Below are 19118 nucleotides of genomic sequence, written 5' to 3'. Positions count from 1 at the left end.
AATCATTTAAACTAGGGTAACTTATAAAACCATTTGAGCATGTTATTCGGACCATAGAGTTTAAGAAGAAATATTGTGAATATTTTCTTTCTAGTCTCCAACATAATATAAGTAAATGACTAGAAATTGGGTGATGGGGCAGACCGTTGATCATGTTAACCCCATTACTTGACAGGTACATGACTTCCAAGTCATCTTCTCTTGGCACGCTTGAGGCCTGAAGGGTTTTAGAGAGGTGGGAAAATGTTACTTATGCTATCCTTTCTTATTCACTGTATAAATTGAAATAAAATAACTACAACTAGTAAATGAAATCTGCTCATAGAGTTGATTTATCAGAAACTTATTTACTCTAGAGTAATTGTAAATGTTTACTGAACCTCAAAAGGCTTCAAAGGATTAGTTTAGCTCCAGTTTTATGGTCTTAAAGCAGATAGTGATCAAATATACTTAATAAAATATTTGTGTTCTTCATAACATTTCCACATAATCTGATAGCTATTTCTGATAGATAGTAAAAGATAAAGAATTAAGTGTACTCCAAAATCACAAGAAGCCTTACGACTTTCAGAATGGCTTATGAAAGCTATATCCACTTAGCTATTTCTCTACAACAATAAGTCTTCTGTGCACATTCTCTCTTTTATGTACTGATTCTGTGTGTCTTTAAACACCATTATTACCAAATTTAGCAATGTAAATTAGAAGTAAGGCTTTAGCTGTGTACCTTGGCTCCCAGTTGGCAGCTATATTACTTATATTGGTAATGAAATTGAAAAGGATACAAACCTTTTACATCTGAGCATTGTTCCTTTATAAAGCTCCAATTTTACTGTTTGGTTTAGAATTGATCCTGGAGAATACATTATTAAATTCCATTGTTCTGCATTCCAGTTTTACATTTTGCTTTAGCTTTTTTTACAAAGTATATTTTCTTTCATATACATATATGATGTCATATTGTGTTATTCAGTGTCCAGTTTAATATTGATTTGCTACAGTTTATATTCTTATTAATCTACATTTATAATTCCTTATTTTCTGCTTTCACCATATGGCAATGATCTTTATGTTTCTTCATTGTACTGTATCTTGATATCCTGAGATTTGGTATGCGAAATGTATCTGAGGTTAATCATAAATCAGTAGTCTTTTTTTCCCCCTTACTTGTGAAATAGTTACCCAAATGATTCACAATGGATAATATAGTAAAAAGCATTAAAGAGAAAAATAGTGCTCTATGTCTGTATGAGAGATTGTCATGCAATTTTGCTCTATTTATTTCTTAGCCATCAATGCCTACTGTGGCTAATTTCACTGATCTTGCTGAATTGGTCAGCAAGATAGAAGAGCATGCTGTTAACTATAGTTCTGAGAGTGAAGGTAAGTATATTATCTTTAATTTATATATAGTTTTACATGCATTTTTTTCTTTTTTTATTTTGGTGATAGGTTGTACAAATTTTGAATATTTTATAGTTACTGGGAACTGGGTAGGCTATTGCAAAAACAGCAATATATTAAACTTTGGACTACTAGTCTAGTCATTGGCTGTACTAAAAAGTTTTAACTTCTTTAACCTCATGATCTTGTTGTTAGTCCAATGTTTTATATTCAGGAACAAATATGGAAAACATTCCTGAACACTCAGTATTTTCCTTTTGTACTTTGATTTCAATGTTTTCTTTTGACAAAGGCAAGCAACTTAACTGTAACTCCAGTTTGGTTTTCTGTGATTATTTTGTGGACACTATTACAATATGTAAAGCAACTATATTCTTAAGATAAATGTATTATTAAGGTAGAAGGGGTAGACTCAGGAAGACATGGGACTAGGTGGTGAAATGTGATCTTCAGTTATTGTACCTCACAGAAGCAATGGCATGTGACCGAGACTGCTGGTGATTTGCTGTACTTGAGAAAACCTGTTAAGCTAAGTGAATTGTGGTCATTGCCAGTGACATGTAAAAGGCACCTATGCTGGTGACATGTAAAAATACCCAGTACACTCTTTAAAGTGGCTGGTGTTAGGAAGAGTCGCTAGCTGTAGAAACCAAAGCAAACAGATGACTGGGGCCTGTGCAGATCTCCAGCTTACCAGTCCTAGTCACATTGTCTAACCCATGCCAGCATGGAAAGCAGATGTTAAATTATCACACACACACACACACACACACACAGCCTTCTCTCAGTTTACATCTACCAAATCCATTCACAAAACTTTAGGCATCCTCAGTCTAAAGTAGAAGACACTCAAGGTTCCACAGAGTGAAACTGAACCTGAAATCACATGGTTGTGGAGTGAACTTCTCAACAACACAGCCATGCCTACTCTCAAATAATGTAACCATGATTATGATAATATAACAAAGATTAATATACATATGTTTAGCTGTCTTCTTTTTTGTTTTTATATATAACTAAATGCATCTTATAGAAAGTATTAAGAAATTGTGATAAACATACCAATAAACTCATTAAAAGAATATTTTAACTGATGCATATAATCACTCATTTGAATGCAATACTGTTACATAAATTTACTTATATAAATATGTGTGAGACGTGAATGTGTGTGAATGATAGTATGGATGACAGTCAATTGTATACTGCTAGAAAATCAGCAGGGTGGGTTTTCAGTTATGTTGGCACTGGCACTGCATGTGTGTCCATGACCAATGAAGGTGGGATAGCTCCTGGTGTAAGCAATGTCTGTACTGTAAAACTGAGAGAGAGTCAGCTTGCATTGTTGATTTTAATTATCCTTGTATGAATATTATTTACAATAGACCATTAATAGCTTCAGTAGGTTCTAGTAATTATTTGCTAAATGCATTAACCTATACATCCTTGTTTGGAAAAAGTGTGTGTTTGTGCATATATATACACCTAAAACTTCATGTGTAATATAAATTTCTTTTAATACTATCTAGATTTTTCTCACCTAAATCAAGATTTTAAAATTAATGTTGCATATTATGCTATTAGGTCGTTTTTCCCTTGCCCAGCTTACATTAAGAAAAATAAAACAATTCAATAAAACTTAGTTAATTTTTTTGATATATTACTATTGTATTGTCAATATATTTTTTTATATATAAAATGAAATACTAAAATCTAATTTATTGAATTATATAATACTATCTGCTCTTATAGCAATTGTGCAACACTTTGTTGTACATAGTATTATAGAAATTTCTAAGACAATTTACACCCCAAATCAAAATACCTATTATGCAACTACTGTGTGTGTGTTTATATATATTATCCACAAAGTATAATATTAAATATCCATCATGGCTGATCTTACCTCTTGAGTTTGTGTAAAGAATACAATGGAGTTTAGGTGACAATCTGATTACTGTGAAAGAGTTACTTTGAACAGATTTAGACTTCTTATTGCAATAATTTCATAACTTTTTTTTCAATCTTAACTAAATTTGTCTATGTTAGGGGGACTAAATAGGTAAACTGATATATGAAATAAAAATAAGTTGCAGTCAATATTTGATTGATTTTCTTATATAATTGTTGCTGTTCAAAGTAACCCCTGATTTGGGGTTACTTTGAACAGTAATGTTTTTTTTTACTTATGTTCAAAATTACTCTTATTAATTGATTCAAACTACAAGTTGATCCTAAAAAAAAACAATATGGTTTAAAGAGTTAGACTTTGCAACAGAAAGAACTGATTTTGGTTATCAAGCCATAATAAAAAAAGATAAATTTGGGGTTACGTCTCATTCATTCTAAGGGTGAAATTTTGTCCATAAATAAGAAAAACATTAAAAATCTTAAATACCTAACTTATATTGGGCACTATTTGAACCGTAGTAGCAGCTTGCTTACTGCTGGAAACAGTGGTCAGGGTTACTTTGAATGCCGTTCAAAGTAACCCTGCTAGATAATCAAAGTGGTGGCGGGGGGGCATGTCATGTTATACAAGTTTTTACAAAGATACCAAAGTTATAAAAGCACTTCAATAGAAAATTATTAGCTAGTTATATTAACATCATGTTTTAACAAAAGTTTGTATTTTTTATGCAAGAAATGCTTTAGCTACTGACAAAAGTATCTTGCAAAAATGTTTGTTTTGCTGGAATTTGAAGAGGTTGGCAAATTCTTTCTTTGAGCGGGTAATCAAAGTTATATTTATAAATTTTACTTTATGTATTGAAATTATACCATCATATAAATATGATTCTAAAGTTTATCAACACATTTAAATAACTCTGTAAGAAATTTCAGTAATGAGCGATAAGAGGAAACAAATATTATATTTTGTTCAAAGTTACCCCGGTGTTCAAAGACTTAGCTGATATGAAAGGGAATATGGCAAAAAAAAAAAACCACACACACACACACACTCACTATCTTTTGATATTAATACTGCTTCTGTTGCTAATATTTTTTAAATAAGTTATTAGTAACATCAGTGCCTGAAAAACCACTGAAATGTGGCTGTTATATTGCTACTGGACATCTTCCACTGAGGAGACTGAGCAGGTTGAAATCACATGATCTGGCAGTTCTGCTCGTAGCAGATGACTCTTATTTGACAGTGATATAAATATAAATGATTTTATATACCATGGACTTGTATGAGAGGTTCACTCATGGTAAATAATGCAGAATTTTATGTTTCTAATATAACATCGACGTTAAGTTGGACATAAAGATTGTCTTTTGGTATTAATACTACTTCTGTTGCTATCAATTATTTTTTAATAAGTCTGCTGGAGCTTTGTAACATCGGTGCCTGAAAAGACACTGAAATTTTATATACCATTGATAGTGAGATTCAGCTGTTATGCTGCTACTGGATGTCTACCACTGAGGAGACTAGGCAGGTTGAAATCATGTGCTCTGTCAGTTCTGGTGCCCATAGCAAACGATTCTTACCTGCCAACAATATGCATGCTTTTATGCACCATACATCCATATGAGAGGTCCTCTCAAAATAATATAGTATTCAGTGTTCTAACAAAATATCCTTGTTAAATTTGGTCATATGTATAATGTACGTATATGTAGTAGTAATAATTTGTTAAATTGCTTAATTTTTCCTACAATAGAGGAAGTATTTCATGAAGAGTTTGATGATAGGCACAATTCTCCTGGCTCAACCTCATCAGAAGCTGAGCCTTTACCTGAAGAAGAATTAGTGATAAAACCATATGTAAGTTGACTTTGTTTTCCCTATTGAAAATTTACTTAATTTTTTTAATGATTTTTAGCTCTGTTATGACTTTATAACGTAGATATCTTAGAGATATATGAGTAATCAGCAGATTTAGACATTGAAATTGGAAGAAAAAATAAAAAAGAATAAAAAAGAGAGAAATTATATAAGCTTAATTGGAATCTGTAATGATATGGATTGAACTTCCTGAGCTTGAGATGACTGCCTGTAAAATTTTGTTGACATTGCTTTAAATGTAAAATAGAGAATTCAGAAAAAAGAAACATCATTTTCAACAGCATCTTCTAGTGGAATTAGAATTGTCAAATAGTAAATACAGACAGCTTACAAAGTGGAATAAGTTAGTTAGCTGTGAGGTCTGATTTCAGGCAAGATTCTCCATCGGAACAATAAGAAATTACTAGCAAAAATAAATAATATGGAGCAATTGAAGGTTAATTTTCTTTATTCATATTTAAAATATGTTCATTTTGATTGCAAAAGTTATGGTAATGATTGTCAGTGTCTTGCATGTATTTAATTTGTTTTAATAATCATCAATTTGTGGTACTCTTATTTTCTCTCCGCAGAATCCAGTAAGGCAAAGAACTTCACATGTAAATAAAAAGTCTTCCACTTAACATGCTGCCCAATTTCCAATGAAGTTATCAGAAAAAAAAAAAGCCAAAAAAAAAAAAACCGAAACAAAACAAACAAACAAAAACAGCCTGATGTTTGAGCAGATGGATGCTGTTTATTTTCTATTGTAAATTGATTTCACCAATATGTCGACATTGTCCTATCTAGAGCAGAATTAATGGTGCAGATTATGGCTTAGGAATTCTCAGAAAGTGTACTCAAACTTTGAGATTTACAGAGAAATGATGGGTGCTTCTTTTCTATATCTGGTGGAATAATCTTCACAAATTTTGAGAGATAAGTGTATTTTGACAATAAAAACTGCAGATATACATTTTTTTCTTTCAAAGATTCATTTGAGAGTTGACTGGAGTGGATGAGTCAGAAAAAAAGTTTATAACTGAACTGTAGTTAACCATGGTTATAGTTAATACAAAAGGAAAATTGAATGAAATTAGATATATTTACAAACCTGCACAACTTCAAAAATTGAAATTTAAAAAGAGAAAAAGCTTGGAATCATAAATAATATTTGGAAGGACAATGTGTGTTCCAGAAAGTTCAGAGTTTAGACACTTAGATTTGTTGTACTTGTCAACTGTGGGTGTTATGATCCTCCTCTCCTTCCTCTGTCAATATAAGCAGTTTTCTTTTGAGTAGAAGATTGTTGTTTGCTTGAAGCATTGCAAAATGTACAGAAAATCAGTATGTTATAGGTGATAGCAATGTACACAGAATATTAAATATAGACAATACCAATTTAGAACCATTACCTGAGAAATATTTAATTAGTACTGATATTTCTAGTTAAAAAATCTGTCTTAGGCTTTCAAGAACAAGAGCTATGTGAGTGGATTTGTTAGACAGAAACTGAAAGAAGCCCATTGTATGCACACATATATATATATATATATATATATATATATATATATATGTCTGTATTTGTCCACCGCCACCACTTGACAACCAGTGTTGTGTTTATGTCCCTGTAACTTAACAGTTCACCAAAAGAGACTGATTGATAAGTACCAAACTTAAAAAAAAGGATATAAATTACTTGTCCATTTGTTGGCATTTTCAATGCTTGTATGTGATCTCCTCATTACCACATATTTAAAGATGTAGAAATTTAGGGTTGTGCTTTGTGTTTCATGGTCTAAATGTCAGTGTGGGGTGACATATGCATGGAGAAATTGGGTTAAATATTATGAATTATGATATTCATATAATTTATTGGCACTGATTCATTTCAAGCCAATTGTTAAATCTACCCACAGCTCTATTTTTCTCTCAGGACTAACAAAATATTTATGAGGTAGTATTTCAGTATCCTTATTAGGATTGTTTTTGATATTTAATGTTCTATCTGTATTTCTATTGTCTACTACGGCACACTGATTTTCTTTAGAGTACTTTGATACAGGCATATATATGTGTGAGAGAGAGAGAGAAATTCATAGTCTTCAAGTTAGATAACCCTTTGCTATGTTGTCCCTGCATATTTAAACCTTCTTTGATCCTTTGCTAATAACCTCAATGTCATTTTTCATCCTTTTCTGAATAATCTTCAACATTCGTTTCATATATGCAGATATCAATGTAATTGCTATATCCATGCACTTCTGCTGGTGTGAGGATCAAGGAAAATGTGGAATGTCTCTGTCCTCCTAGATTTTAATTTCTTATTTTTTGACACAGCCTGTGTATATTTTTTTTACAGTTGTCTTCATTTCCTTGTCAAATACATTTGGTTATCTTCATAATTTTTAATTGAATTCACTAAAAAAATTCTAGTGTTCTTTGAGTGACCAAAATGAAATAATTACTCTGAAGAATTTGCACTTCTTACAGTAAAAATTTATTTCTTCTAGTTCCAATCTTGCAAGTTTTTGCATGATTTCTTTAATGTTTCAGGAAAATATATTTTTGTCTAGTGTTTGATTGTGACACATGGTGTGATATCACAAGTTATTGTTCATGTGACAGGACCTGATGTTATTGTTTTCTGTTGCTCACCACTTGAATGAGTTTGACAACTGTGTTCCTTTGTTCAATTGTTTGTTCATATTATGTCCATTTTTCCATGCTTGCTTGGATTGGATGAATATGTGTTTTGAGGTATTGTTTTTACAGCTGAATTTCTTTTCCACCACTAACTCTTATCTACTTTTTTGAGTAAGGAATCTCTTATTTAACATAGTTTTGAAGGCTCAAAGTGCCCTGATGATTTGTTAGTAGAGGAAACTGACAACCACATTGCTCACTGTACCATACAAGTGATCACAGATTATAAAGTAAAACATACACACACACGAGTTTACTCGATGGTCATCTTTCAGTTTCTGTCTATCAAATCGACTCACAAGGTCATCCTGGGGCTATTGTGGAAAACGCTTGCCGAAGGTACTGCTCATTGAGACTGAACCTAGAAACGCGTGGTTGGGAAGTAAACTTCTCTATCACACAGCTATTCCCATAAATTTATTTTAATGTTGTTGGATATCACTATCCTCAGAGTTGCACAGCGATAAGTAATTAAGTACTTAAGTAGCTAATCACTTAGCAATTTAAATATCTCGTGCTTTTGTTTGAGATACAAAATATGTGGCTGTTGGTCTGCCGAAATTTGTTTTTTGATTTATCTAATATTCCTTTATTAATGACAACATTCCATTTTTGTGTTCTTTCCTTAAATTTAGCATAAACATGTGGCTGTTAATAGTTGTTGAAGCTTTAGTTGTATTTAATAGGTCAAGTCATGTAGAAATTTCCTTGCCAGCTCAATTTTCCCCTTAATGCAGAAGAGGCTGGTATTTTATATAAACATTTAGTGTTTGAGTTGTTCATCCTCAGGCCAACCCTAATTGAACAGCTCAAAGGTATTTCAGCTGTGACTATCCTGTCCTTTAAGGGAAATACAAGGACTGTTTTATCCAATTTGCCCTTCCATTTTTAAAGACAGTGGGTGTTGAGGTGTGTGGGTGGGTCAGGAGTGACTGCTATTTCTAACAAATCAAGTGACTGCATCAATACTACCTCATTAGCTCATATCTGAGTAACCAACCTACAAGTTAAGTAGTTGGAGTGATGTCCTTTATTAACACACAGTTTGAAAGTATATTAAAACATTTCCCTTTTTCAAATATTTTATATCTTGTAAGGATGTTTCTCTCATATAAGATTGCCAAAGTTTGATTCCCAGTGTTACCCATCCTTTGATTTCATAGTTATTCTTGCTCGTTTCTTTGGCTTGCAAATTATCCCCTTTCCCACTTATTGGTCAGAAGGCAGATTTCTGTTGTGTTGGTTAAAAAAAGAAAAAAAGTACTGTTGCTTTTTACTGTATTTCCTTCTCGCTGTCACTCAGTCGAGTCAGTTAGACTGAAATTGGTAGAGTTATGTCCCTTGCTCTGAAATGCAGTATTGACTGCGGTAAGGTTTGAGCTCGCAATATTTCAGCTCCTCAATCTCAAAAATGTATAAATTTGTTACTACTATAATATTATTGAATAACTACTACTATAATATTTGTGATAGTGTTTGTCATTTAGTAAATTGTAGAGCGTAAATACCATTTTTTTGTTTGTTTGATTTTTTACATTTAATGAATTTTAGCTTTCAGAAATGTTTTCACAAGAAGCTGGAGAATATATTTTTGGTACACATTTCAAAATTTTAAATGAGCTTTGAATGATTGGTTTTTGGTAATAAGTAATTCTTAATTATATTTCCATATTCATTTGTTAAATATATTAATGATTATTTAATTTTATGTGTCTCAGTTAACCTTATTGTTAAGAATAGCAATCCACTTTTGTGAGAACATTCTTATATTTTGTGCCTTTTTGAAGAGGCTAATAAGAATCTTTTCTGCATCACTCTTCTCTAGATCCTACCCCTGCTTCATGATCAGGATCCATCTTTTTATTGATCCCGCCCACACACACATTCATTGGGAAATATAGGTGTAAAGGATAGTATGATATTTTACTTTGATGGCTCCACTAAACTACTAAATGATATACTAAGAGGTATATCATTTAGTAGTACATGTTAAAGTTAGAAAAATTTATGGCTCTGTAGTTTAGAAGTTTGCCTTGCAATAATGTGATCCCACAATGTGATACCTTGGGCATATGTTCTACTAAGCTTTTAGGTTGGCTGAAACATCGAGTGACATTTGAAAGAGTAGAACTATGCAATTTGTTAGATGTGTGTGTGTTTAGCATGGAATGTTAATTTGTGTCAAACAAAATTACTTTGGGGTCTTTGATTCCATCTTGGTTACTTCCCTTTATTCTCAGATTGACTTTGCCATTCTACCTATGTGGTTCTTAAAATAAGTATCATACAAAGTTTATTGATGCAATAAACTAAAACCCTTGAAGGCAGTAACTTGCATGACTGCAACTGAATAATTGAAATCAGTAACAATATTTCTGAAAGGTATCTACTCTCTGATACTGATGTAATATTACATTCTGAGGTGCAGTGCCATTACAGTTTTTTCTTGCAATAGGAATACAGACTCTAAGATTTTATCAAGATTATCCTAATTCCATTTATTTGTAGTGTGATCTTTACATTTCTTTCAAAGTCTACCCTACAAATTTACTGGAATATCAAAAGGCAGTGTTCTTTTAATGATTTCTTTACCTATGAAAACAAAGAAGATGGTGTCATTTGTCCTGGTTTTGTAAGAATATATCTATGTATATGCGCACCGACAGAAAAAATTCATTCTAATCCAATTTGGCTGTGCTCTGGTGTGATGTGATTCTGGACATAAATGTAACAGATCACATTTTTGGTGATATTTTACTTGTATCGGGAGTCTGTCGTCTTTTATTGCAGAATAACTTTCACTTAATGGTAATGTTCTTCTTTGTGATATTCAACCAAGAATTTTGGCTATCATCTCTACTTTGGGAATAATATGCAGTAAGATGAGGTTGAATGTGTTTGGTATTCTGTTTCGTTTTTACATGGATGGGTGATTTTGCATAATTAAAGGAAATGTTTTTACATAATACCTTTTGCACTCTACCATGAAGATCAAATTGAACCCGTTGTCAGTCAGAAAACTAATGCAGGGTTATTTGCATTTCATGGGTTGCAATACATTAGATGTAGTAAGGTTTGAACTCATGACCATGTAATCAATAGTGGTATTCCTGTCTTTTGTTTACATGTATTATTTTGAAGAAACTGTTTGAATTGGGAATCGTTATGCGTTTCCTCAAGATACTAGATGGCTGGATTGTTGGAGTATCAAACAGAATAATTTGTAGTCTGTCTTAGCTCTTTACATTTTGAATTTAAATCCTGTTGAAGTCAACTTTGCCTTTCTTCCTCTTGTAGTTGATAAAATAAAGAACCAGTCAATGATGATGACTAACTCCTCGCCCTCAAATTTCAGGCCTTGTATTGTGTCTATGCTAGAAACAGTAATATATTTCCTAGTTATAATTACAAGATTAAATTAACCAATCTTATTACATTTACCATAATGCTTATGCCATTGCTTCACTCTTAAGATCAAAGACAAATAACATTTTTGCATTGGGAATGCACTTTCTCCTCATAGCACACAATGCTATTTTTCTTTTCTTTTTAAATTTCATATTTGAGCCTTCTTGCCTCTATCCTGTGAAAGAGAGCTATTGGATGTCTTCATGGTTCATTTGATTCTTATTTAAAGAAACCTTTGTGTTTTATGTTTCTAGGTTTCATAATTATAATTTCATCATTTTTATTAAGGTGTCAATAAAACTGAGATAAATGGTATAGTCATAATGGATAAAACATGATTAGTATATGTTTTAATGTTATTAGCTTCTTAATCTTTGTATTCTAATTCGTTTTCCTCCTGCAGTCATGTGTTATCTCTTTATGTCTAATAACTATGTTCGAGTCTCCTGACAATGGATAAAGCATGATTGTTTTATGTAAAGTAACATTCTTTACAGATTCCTAAAATCCTAAAGAATATGAAAATATTTTGATTGGTGATAAGCTTTGCATCACGTTTGATTAGTTCTGAAAACATGTTTGGTCATCAAGAGATGGCAAATGTTTTATATTTTCTTTTTTGTGATGTTATAATATAAACTGAAAGAGTGAAAATAGTGAACTTGGCTAATATAATTATTGGTAATAATTTTAATTTTCTTTCATTTGTGTAGCCATCAGAATTATTTGATTGAAATTTTAATAGAAAACATCCTCACCATTTAACATCCTTACATGCATGTGAACGTTTCACATTTTGTTTCCATACTGTCATGGTTGGAATTATTTGTCCATTTCAAGTATCTAACATTTTTACTAGATCTTGCTTCAATTGAGTTAGTCCTTTTAACTATATTATTCTTTTGCCTAAATTAAGATGTTATTTGTTGTAATTGGATGACAGCCAACACTGCCTGCATCACCTGCCTGCCACCCATAACAGCTTCAGCTCTACAGATTCCCAAGGAGTCTCTGATTCTTCCAGTTCTGGGTTTTCTATGCTATAACATTTCCACATATAGTGATAATTAAGCTAATGTTTTAAGGTGACCCATACCTCTCATACATTTGTTGAGATACCATCTCTAGAAGGGTTACCAGCCAAATCGTAAGAGGCCCTCCTCTCTGAGACAGACTGCTGTACACCAACTTAATATTTGTTATTGAACAATTATATTTACTGTTAGCTGCCATTTCTATTGTTAATCAATTAGCTATTATGTGAAATCTGTTGAATATTCACAAACTGATGTAAGCAGTTATTTTTTAACCCTGCCTCGTGGTATGTAAGATGGCTTTTGTATTAACATTTCAATAAAATGTTTTCAGCCAAAAATCAAAGTAAATCTTCAGTAAATTTTATATGATAAAAAACAAACAAAAAAAAATAGTGTCTCATGTCTGTGAGAAAGGTCAAAATTGGCAGATGTATCACAGGTTTATTTTGTGGTAAGGTTACAAGAGATGATGGTGGTCAGTCACCAAAACATTAGCCATTTGTTTGTGTGTGTGAATAACATATATATAATATGAAAATAAAACACTTTTGATAAAATCTGAATTGATCATTCAGTTGTTTATAGATGAAGGCAAGTGTCCTGATGTGGCTTACTGATCTTTGTGAGCTTAAGACACAGCATTGTTTCAAATCTTCATTTCTTGTTGAATTGTTTTGTTTCCCCATATACCCCCTATTGTTCAAAATTCACTGTTTCTCCTTGCACAAAGCTAGCAGAATTTATCAACCGTAGATTGATATCTCTTATTAGGAAATGTCAAGTAAATGACTTTATTTGATGAGATGGATATCTTAGGATTGATATAAATAAATGTGCAGTCTTTTCAATATTTTTTTGAAATAAAGGTAAACAAAACAAAGACTTGTGCCTACTGAACTTCTTTCTTATAACTTCCTACATATTCTGTGGAAAATTATTTGACTGCATATTAACATTTTTTCCATAACACATTAATACACAACATATACTCCACAGAAGCTGAAGGCAGGAAAAGCATGCATGTACATCATTCTCATGTTCTTCCTTCCCTATAAATTTGAAATTTTGTGCCTAATCATATAAGATCAATATTCATGTTACATACTATTTTTATTTTCTATTTGTATGTTGATAAAGATACCATGGTTAACTCTTTCTTTTTTGCCATTCAACTCTACCATCAACTTTACTAAATGCTTTATACCTACAATTCCACTTACAAAACCTTTCACTAATAACTAGTACTGTTTACTTTTCACTGGTTCTACTCACTTCCTCAGTTGACAAATTCATAAAATCTTATAGCTGAACACTACTAGACCCAAATATCCAGTTGTATTTAAATTGTTACCCCATGTAATGCTTCCTTTTTGGAAGGATATCCTAACTCTGCCAATAGGAATTCTTTTATGCAGCTATATGCCATAATCCCTTAGGTTATTTTGGTTCCTTTACTACTCAGTTACTGCTACATTATAATTCATGTTTTACAGAGGTATTGATAAACAAGTCTGAATGATTTATTTCATGAGTAAAGTGTTCAGAACCACTGAATAGCTATTTTTTTTGTTTCATGCATATCGCAAATACTCTCTTACTCTTTATCTCTCTTTCTATCTGTTGGATGTCTGAAATGCAGGAAAATAAATAAGATATTAAACTAAGATGGTTAACACTCTTAGTGTCAATATTTTGAATTTCACTTTTGAAACTTTATATAGATATAAGCAAATAGATTTCCAAATTCATCATTTTCCTTTTCCTCAATTTATCTTGATGTGGCTTGTCATTAAGTTTCCTTTTTGTGTATGTATGTGTGTGTGTGTTTTGTTTTTTATTTTATTTCTATAATCTATATTTGTGTTTACTTGCCTGAAAGGCAAAAAAAAAAAAAAAATTATTATTTTACACTTGAAATTTTATTCTGTAATATTGAGTTAATTTGAACTAATTATTCCTGAATTTCCTATATTTCCTATAATTTGATATCTGCTTTAAAGACTTTCACATTCCCTTTTAATATAGTAGTGTGTTTGTGAGCATATATTATGTCTGAGCAGATAACATTGTTTGTAATCAACACTCCAAAAGAATAACTATCTTCCATAAAAAAAAAACAAACAAACGACCCAAATAATACATGATTTTGTATGTTTTATATAAAACCATATATTGTTGGTTTTATAGATGTGGGTAGACCTATTAAAGGTATTTTAACAGTAACGATTCCATCTTTTCATGTATTGGGGACTATATTTTTGAATGTATCTTTAAGATTGTAGGATATGATTTGAGGGAGATTTAGTTGCTATTTCTTGTAAGTCATGTTTATCACATGGTGGCTTCCCCCAAGTTTATTCTACAGCTGGAGTTTTCTGTTCTTATACTGACAATCAGAGGTTGTGATACAGTTGTCCTGACTGTTTTTTATCTCTTCATTTAGTGTTTTCACTTTCACTCAGTGTGAAAGCAGCAATTAATTACCAGTTCTATGAACCTGTGAAGTTCATAGTAAGATTAACTCTATTATAGATTACCAGCCTACATGCAAAATTTTATCTTTCCTCATCCACAGTGGTCCTCAGTTATTTTGACTCAAACATTCCCATTTGATTTTGTAAAATCAAGCCCTTTCCCTGTCCCCTCAACCTCACATTGCACTTATTTAAGTATACTACTTTTGGCATCTTCATTTTAAGGAAATATTCGTTGCTTATTAAGGTGCCATAAGAACAATAATGGTAAATTCTAATTTATATAAATTTTAATTGGGTTGGAGAAAATCACATCTTAATATAAATCTGAAGAAAGGTGGTGAGCTGGCAGAATTAACACCGGTCTTTATGTGCTGGATTCAAATGCCACTGGGGTTGACTTGACCTTTCACCCTTTTGGAGTTATTAAATAAGCACTAGTTGAGCACTGGGATTGAGCTAATCAATTTAGCCCTTCCCCCAAACTTTCTGGCCTTGTGCCAAAATTTTAGACCAATATAAATCTGAAGTAATCAGAGTATATCTAGAGAATATGATCAACTTGTGGGAGTGTTAAAACTCTAAGCAAGTGGAAAATAATAGTGATACCATATGTAGTGCTGTAGTGACGGAGGATGTGGTAGCAAACCCCTTTATCTGGAAATATGGGAAAATAACTTATGCAAAACAATGTTCTTCACAGAAATGAAATTGTAAAATAGTGTTTTGAGATTAATTTAGAAATGATTATGAAAATTGTACAATGAATGGTAAAAACAGAAAAGATTTCTTCCTTCAAATATGCAGTTATGCCTTGATGTCTGCTAACCATAATAGGGTCCCCTTAAGTTCCACAGTCAGTTATGTTAGTAGAATTTATTTTTTTTATCCAGAAAAACTTATATAATTTTAGTGTTAAAAAAAAAAACCCTTGCAATTTGTTGGTGTTACTTTTACAGTACTACTCAAAGTAATAACTCATTAGCCCTCAGAATAGTTTCAGCAATTCACAGAATAAACTGTTTCTCTTTTTGGAGTGTATTTCATATCAACAGACATTTCGCCTTTCGTGTAAAAGTGTGATTACTGATTAAGATACATCTGATTATCACTATAACATTATGAGAAACAATAAACAGCATCTCTGAAAAAATGATTCACCAAAGCTCTGTGACTTTCCCAACTTTAGTATGAATCTGCAAATTTTTTTTAATCAGTAATAAGACAGTTCTCAAATTTCTCTGATTTAAAAATTAAAAAAAAATTTCTAATGTATTGAACCTGTTTCTGAATTTGTTTGTTCATGTTTGTTTGTTTGTTAAATGCTAGACGTATGGTCTTTGAACATTTATCACAACTGTTTATACAAATGAATTTTCATAGCCTTATTGAAAAATATGTACTGGCAAAGTAAACTTAGAGGTAATAGTGTCTTATGGGAACAGGACTCATAACATAAATGATAGAAAAATTGAACCTTTTTTCTCATTAGATGCCATTTTAGGGGTAGAAATTTTCAAATCAAAAATTTAATTCAAGCAATCTGATTACTAGCATTTAGTTTTGCACTTAATTTCAAATGTGTATATATATATATATATATATATATATATTACATCCTATATAAACAAACATAAGCTTGTCTTTTTAGCAGTATTGAAATGTATTGTAGGTTCATATAGGAAGGTATATTTTTTCAATGCATAAATGCTGATATAACTGCAGAGACAGGCTAAAATCCTTACAGAGGAAAAATTTGTCAGGATTTTATCCTGTCTCTGCAGTTCTATCAGCATTTAGACATTGAAAAAAATGTTATCTTCCTATTTGAACCATATATATATATATATATATATATATATATATATATATATATATATATATATATACACACACACACACACATGCACACATTCATATATGTGTATACACATATATATACATATATATATATATACACATACACACACACATACACACACACACACACACACACACACACACACACACACACACACACACACACACACAAATATATATATATATATTTATTGTATATGTGTACTAGCTATGCATGCGGACTGTCAGTAGTTATCTGCCACTTCAGATATGCTGCAATGTGTGTTTAGTTTTGTACCTTTCATTGTACTTAGTAACTTGGTTAGTAATACTAAAATATTGTCATCCATTGGCTTATTAAGTTTATACAAATGATTAGCTCAGTTGTCCTATAAACAATTAGTCACCCAACTGAACAGTGGCAGTAATTATAATGATGTATTTGTACATTAAAGTTATTTTATTTAGCATTTTGTATCCTTTGCATGATGTAATATGTCTGTTATTTAGTAGAATAACAGAAACTGTTTCCTGTATAGAATAGATGCAATAATTTATTTTCATGTAAAGCATAGTGTAAAAATCTGAATCTAGTTGAAGATTACTATTCTGTATTGTATTTCAGGAAAGGTTTATTATTTTTACCTTTTTCTCCCATTATTTGCATTAATCAGTGGAGGCGCAATGGCCCAGTGATTAGGGCAGCGGACTCGCGGTCATCGGATCGCAGTTTCAATTCCCAGACCGGGCGTTGTGAGTGTTTATTGAGCGAAAACACCTAAAGCTCCATGAGGCTCCGGCAGGGGATGGTAGCGAACCCTGCTGTACTCTTTCACCACAACTTTCTCTTACTTCCTGTTTCTGTTGTGCCTGTAATTCAAAGGGTCAGCCTTGTCACACTGTATCATGCTGAATATCCCCGAGAACTACGTTAAGGGTACACGTGTCTGTGGAGTGCTCAGCCACTTGCACGTTAATTTCACGAGCAGGCTGTTCCGTTGATCGGATCAACAGGAACCCTCGACGTTGTAAGCGATGGAGTGCCAACAACAACAAATTTGCATTAATCTCCGATGTAATACACAAAGGTAAAGGTTCAAATTTAGTTAAAATTAATAATCCTATTCTTTATTGTTAAAATATATGACTAAAAATATTTGTACTTGAAAAAGCATGTTTATATATTTTACAAGTTCTGTCCTGTCTTATGTGTAATGGCTCTTCTCCTTGATATACACTGCCCCATTCTCTAAATTTTTCTATAATATCCTCAAGGCTCTCTTACTGTCCTCTTTGAGAGTTGCTGGTCTATGTATTTGTGTATCCTTCATTCATTAACTGCTTTCTTAATTTCAATAAATGCTATGAAGTGAAGGAGAGGAAGGTAAATTTGTTTTAATAGATTCTTTATTAATTTTTTTTTTTTTTTGTTCATAATTTCATGACAAGCAGGAAAAGATTTTTATCAGAAAAGTGAAAACCTTATAATAACACTATTCTGAAAGATACTCAGTTATACTTGCTTCATCTAGTCTACCAATTATTCTAATGGTTTTTAAATGAAATGTTGTATCAAAATCCTTGCCATTTTGTCTAGATATATATATATATTTTCCTTCCTTTTCATTTTTGTAAAATACTGATGTTATATTTAAAAAACAAAATGTTTGTTTAAAGAATTTTTTTAAAAAACTTTTGCTTTAAGAAATGTAATTCATATATAATACATTTTGGAATTGTTTTTTTTTTTTTTTTATCAATATTTGTTTTAAAAAATAAGTTTTGTTCAAATTTTATAGGTTTAAATGTCTAAAAACACGAAGAATGGATTCTGTTTACATTCTGATAGGCAATGCAATTCCTGTAAATACCACACAGTTATCACTGATGTATTTATATTTTTTGATCATGATATATATTATCATGGTATAAATTACTATTACTATTTCTACTACAATTTCAAATGTCATTTTGTACATTATGGATTTGTATCACACAATTTTTTTTTTTCAAAATAAATACCTGAATTAATAAAAAAAAGTGATTTATTTTATTTTATATTCTACTTTTTGTAAAAAATAAAAGATTGTTAGTTATAGGTTTCCAATTAACCAATCACTTGTCCCTGCATTTCTGATGGTTGGAATTGCAATAGAGTGTCAATGCAATGTGGTTGGAATAAACACTGAAGTATTTTGTGTTTAATGTGTGGGTTTATTGGTTTTCTTGGTATGTATTTCTTTTACTGATATACATATATGACAAGCTGTGGAGGCGCAATGGCCGAGCGTTTAGGGCAGCGGACTCGCGGTCATAGAATCGCAGTTTTGATTACCAGACTGGGCGTTGTGAGTGTTTGAGCGAAAACGCCTAAAGCTCCACAAGGCTCCAGCAGGGGATGGTGGCGAACTCTGCTGTACTCTTTCACCACAACTTTCTCTCACTCTCACTTCCTGTTTCTGTTGTGCCTGTAAT

The 19118-nt window shown here is 31.7% G+C and overlaps 1 protein-coding gene across 1 annotated transcript in view; it reads left to right on the top strand.

Moving 5' to 3' along the window:
• LOC106876024 (patatin-like phospholipase domain-containing protein 7) overlaps nt 1-6310 on the top strand; it is an 81863-nt gene extending 75553 nt beyond the window's left edge. Inside the window, exons 31-33 of the mRNA XM_014924399.3 lie at nt 1290-1383; nt 5076-5179; nt 5773-6310. Of these exons, the coding sequence (XP_014779885.1) occupies nt 1290-1383; nt 5076-5179; nt 5773-5823 (249 nt within the window). The 3' untranslated portion in view covers nt 5824-6310. The remainder of the gene's footprint in view (nt 1-1289; nt 1384-5075; nt 5180-5772) is intronic.
• Nucleotides 6311-19118: the final 12808 nt, after the last annotated feature.

Source organism: Octopus bimaculoides, chromosome 1 (assembly GCF_046866305.1).
Source record: "Octopus bimaculoides isolate indiv1 chromosome 1, ASM4686630v1, whole genome shotgun sequence".
Classification (NCBI taxonomy): Eukaryota; Metazoa; Mollusca; class Cephalopoda; order Octopoda; family Octopodidae; genus Octopus; species Octopus bimaculoides.
The sequence above is the reverse complement of the archived record's forward strand: the minus strand, read 5'-3'. Positions and strand labels throughout refer to the sequence as shown.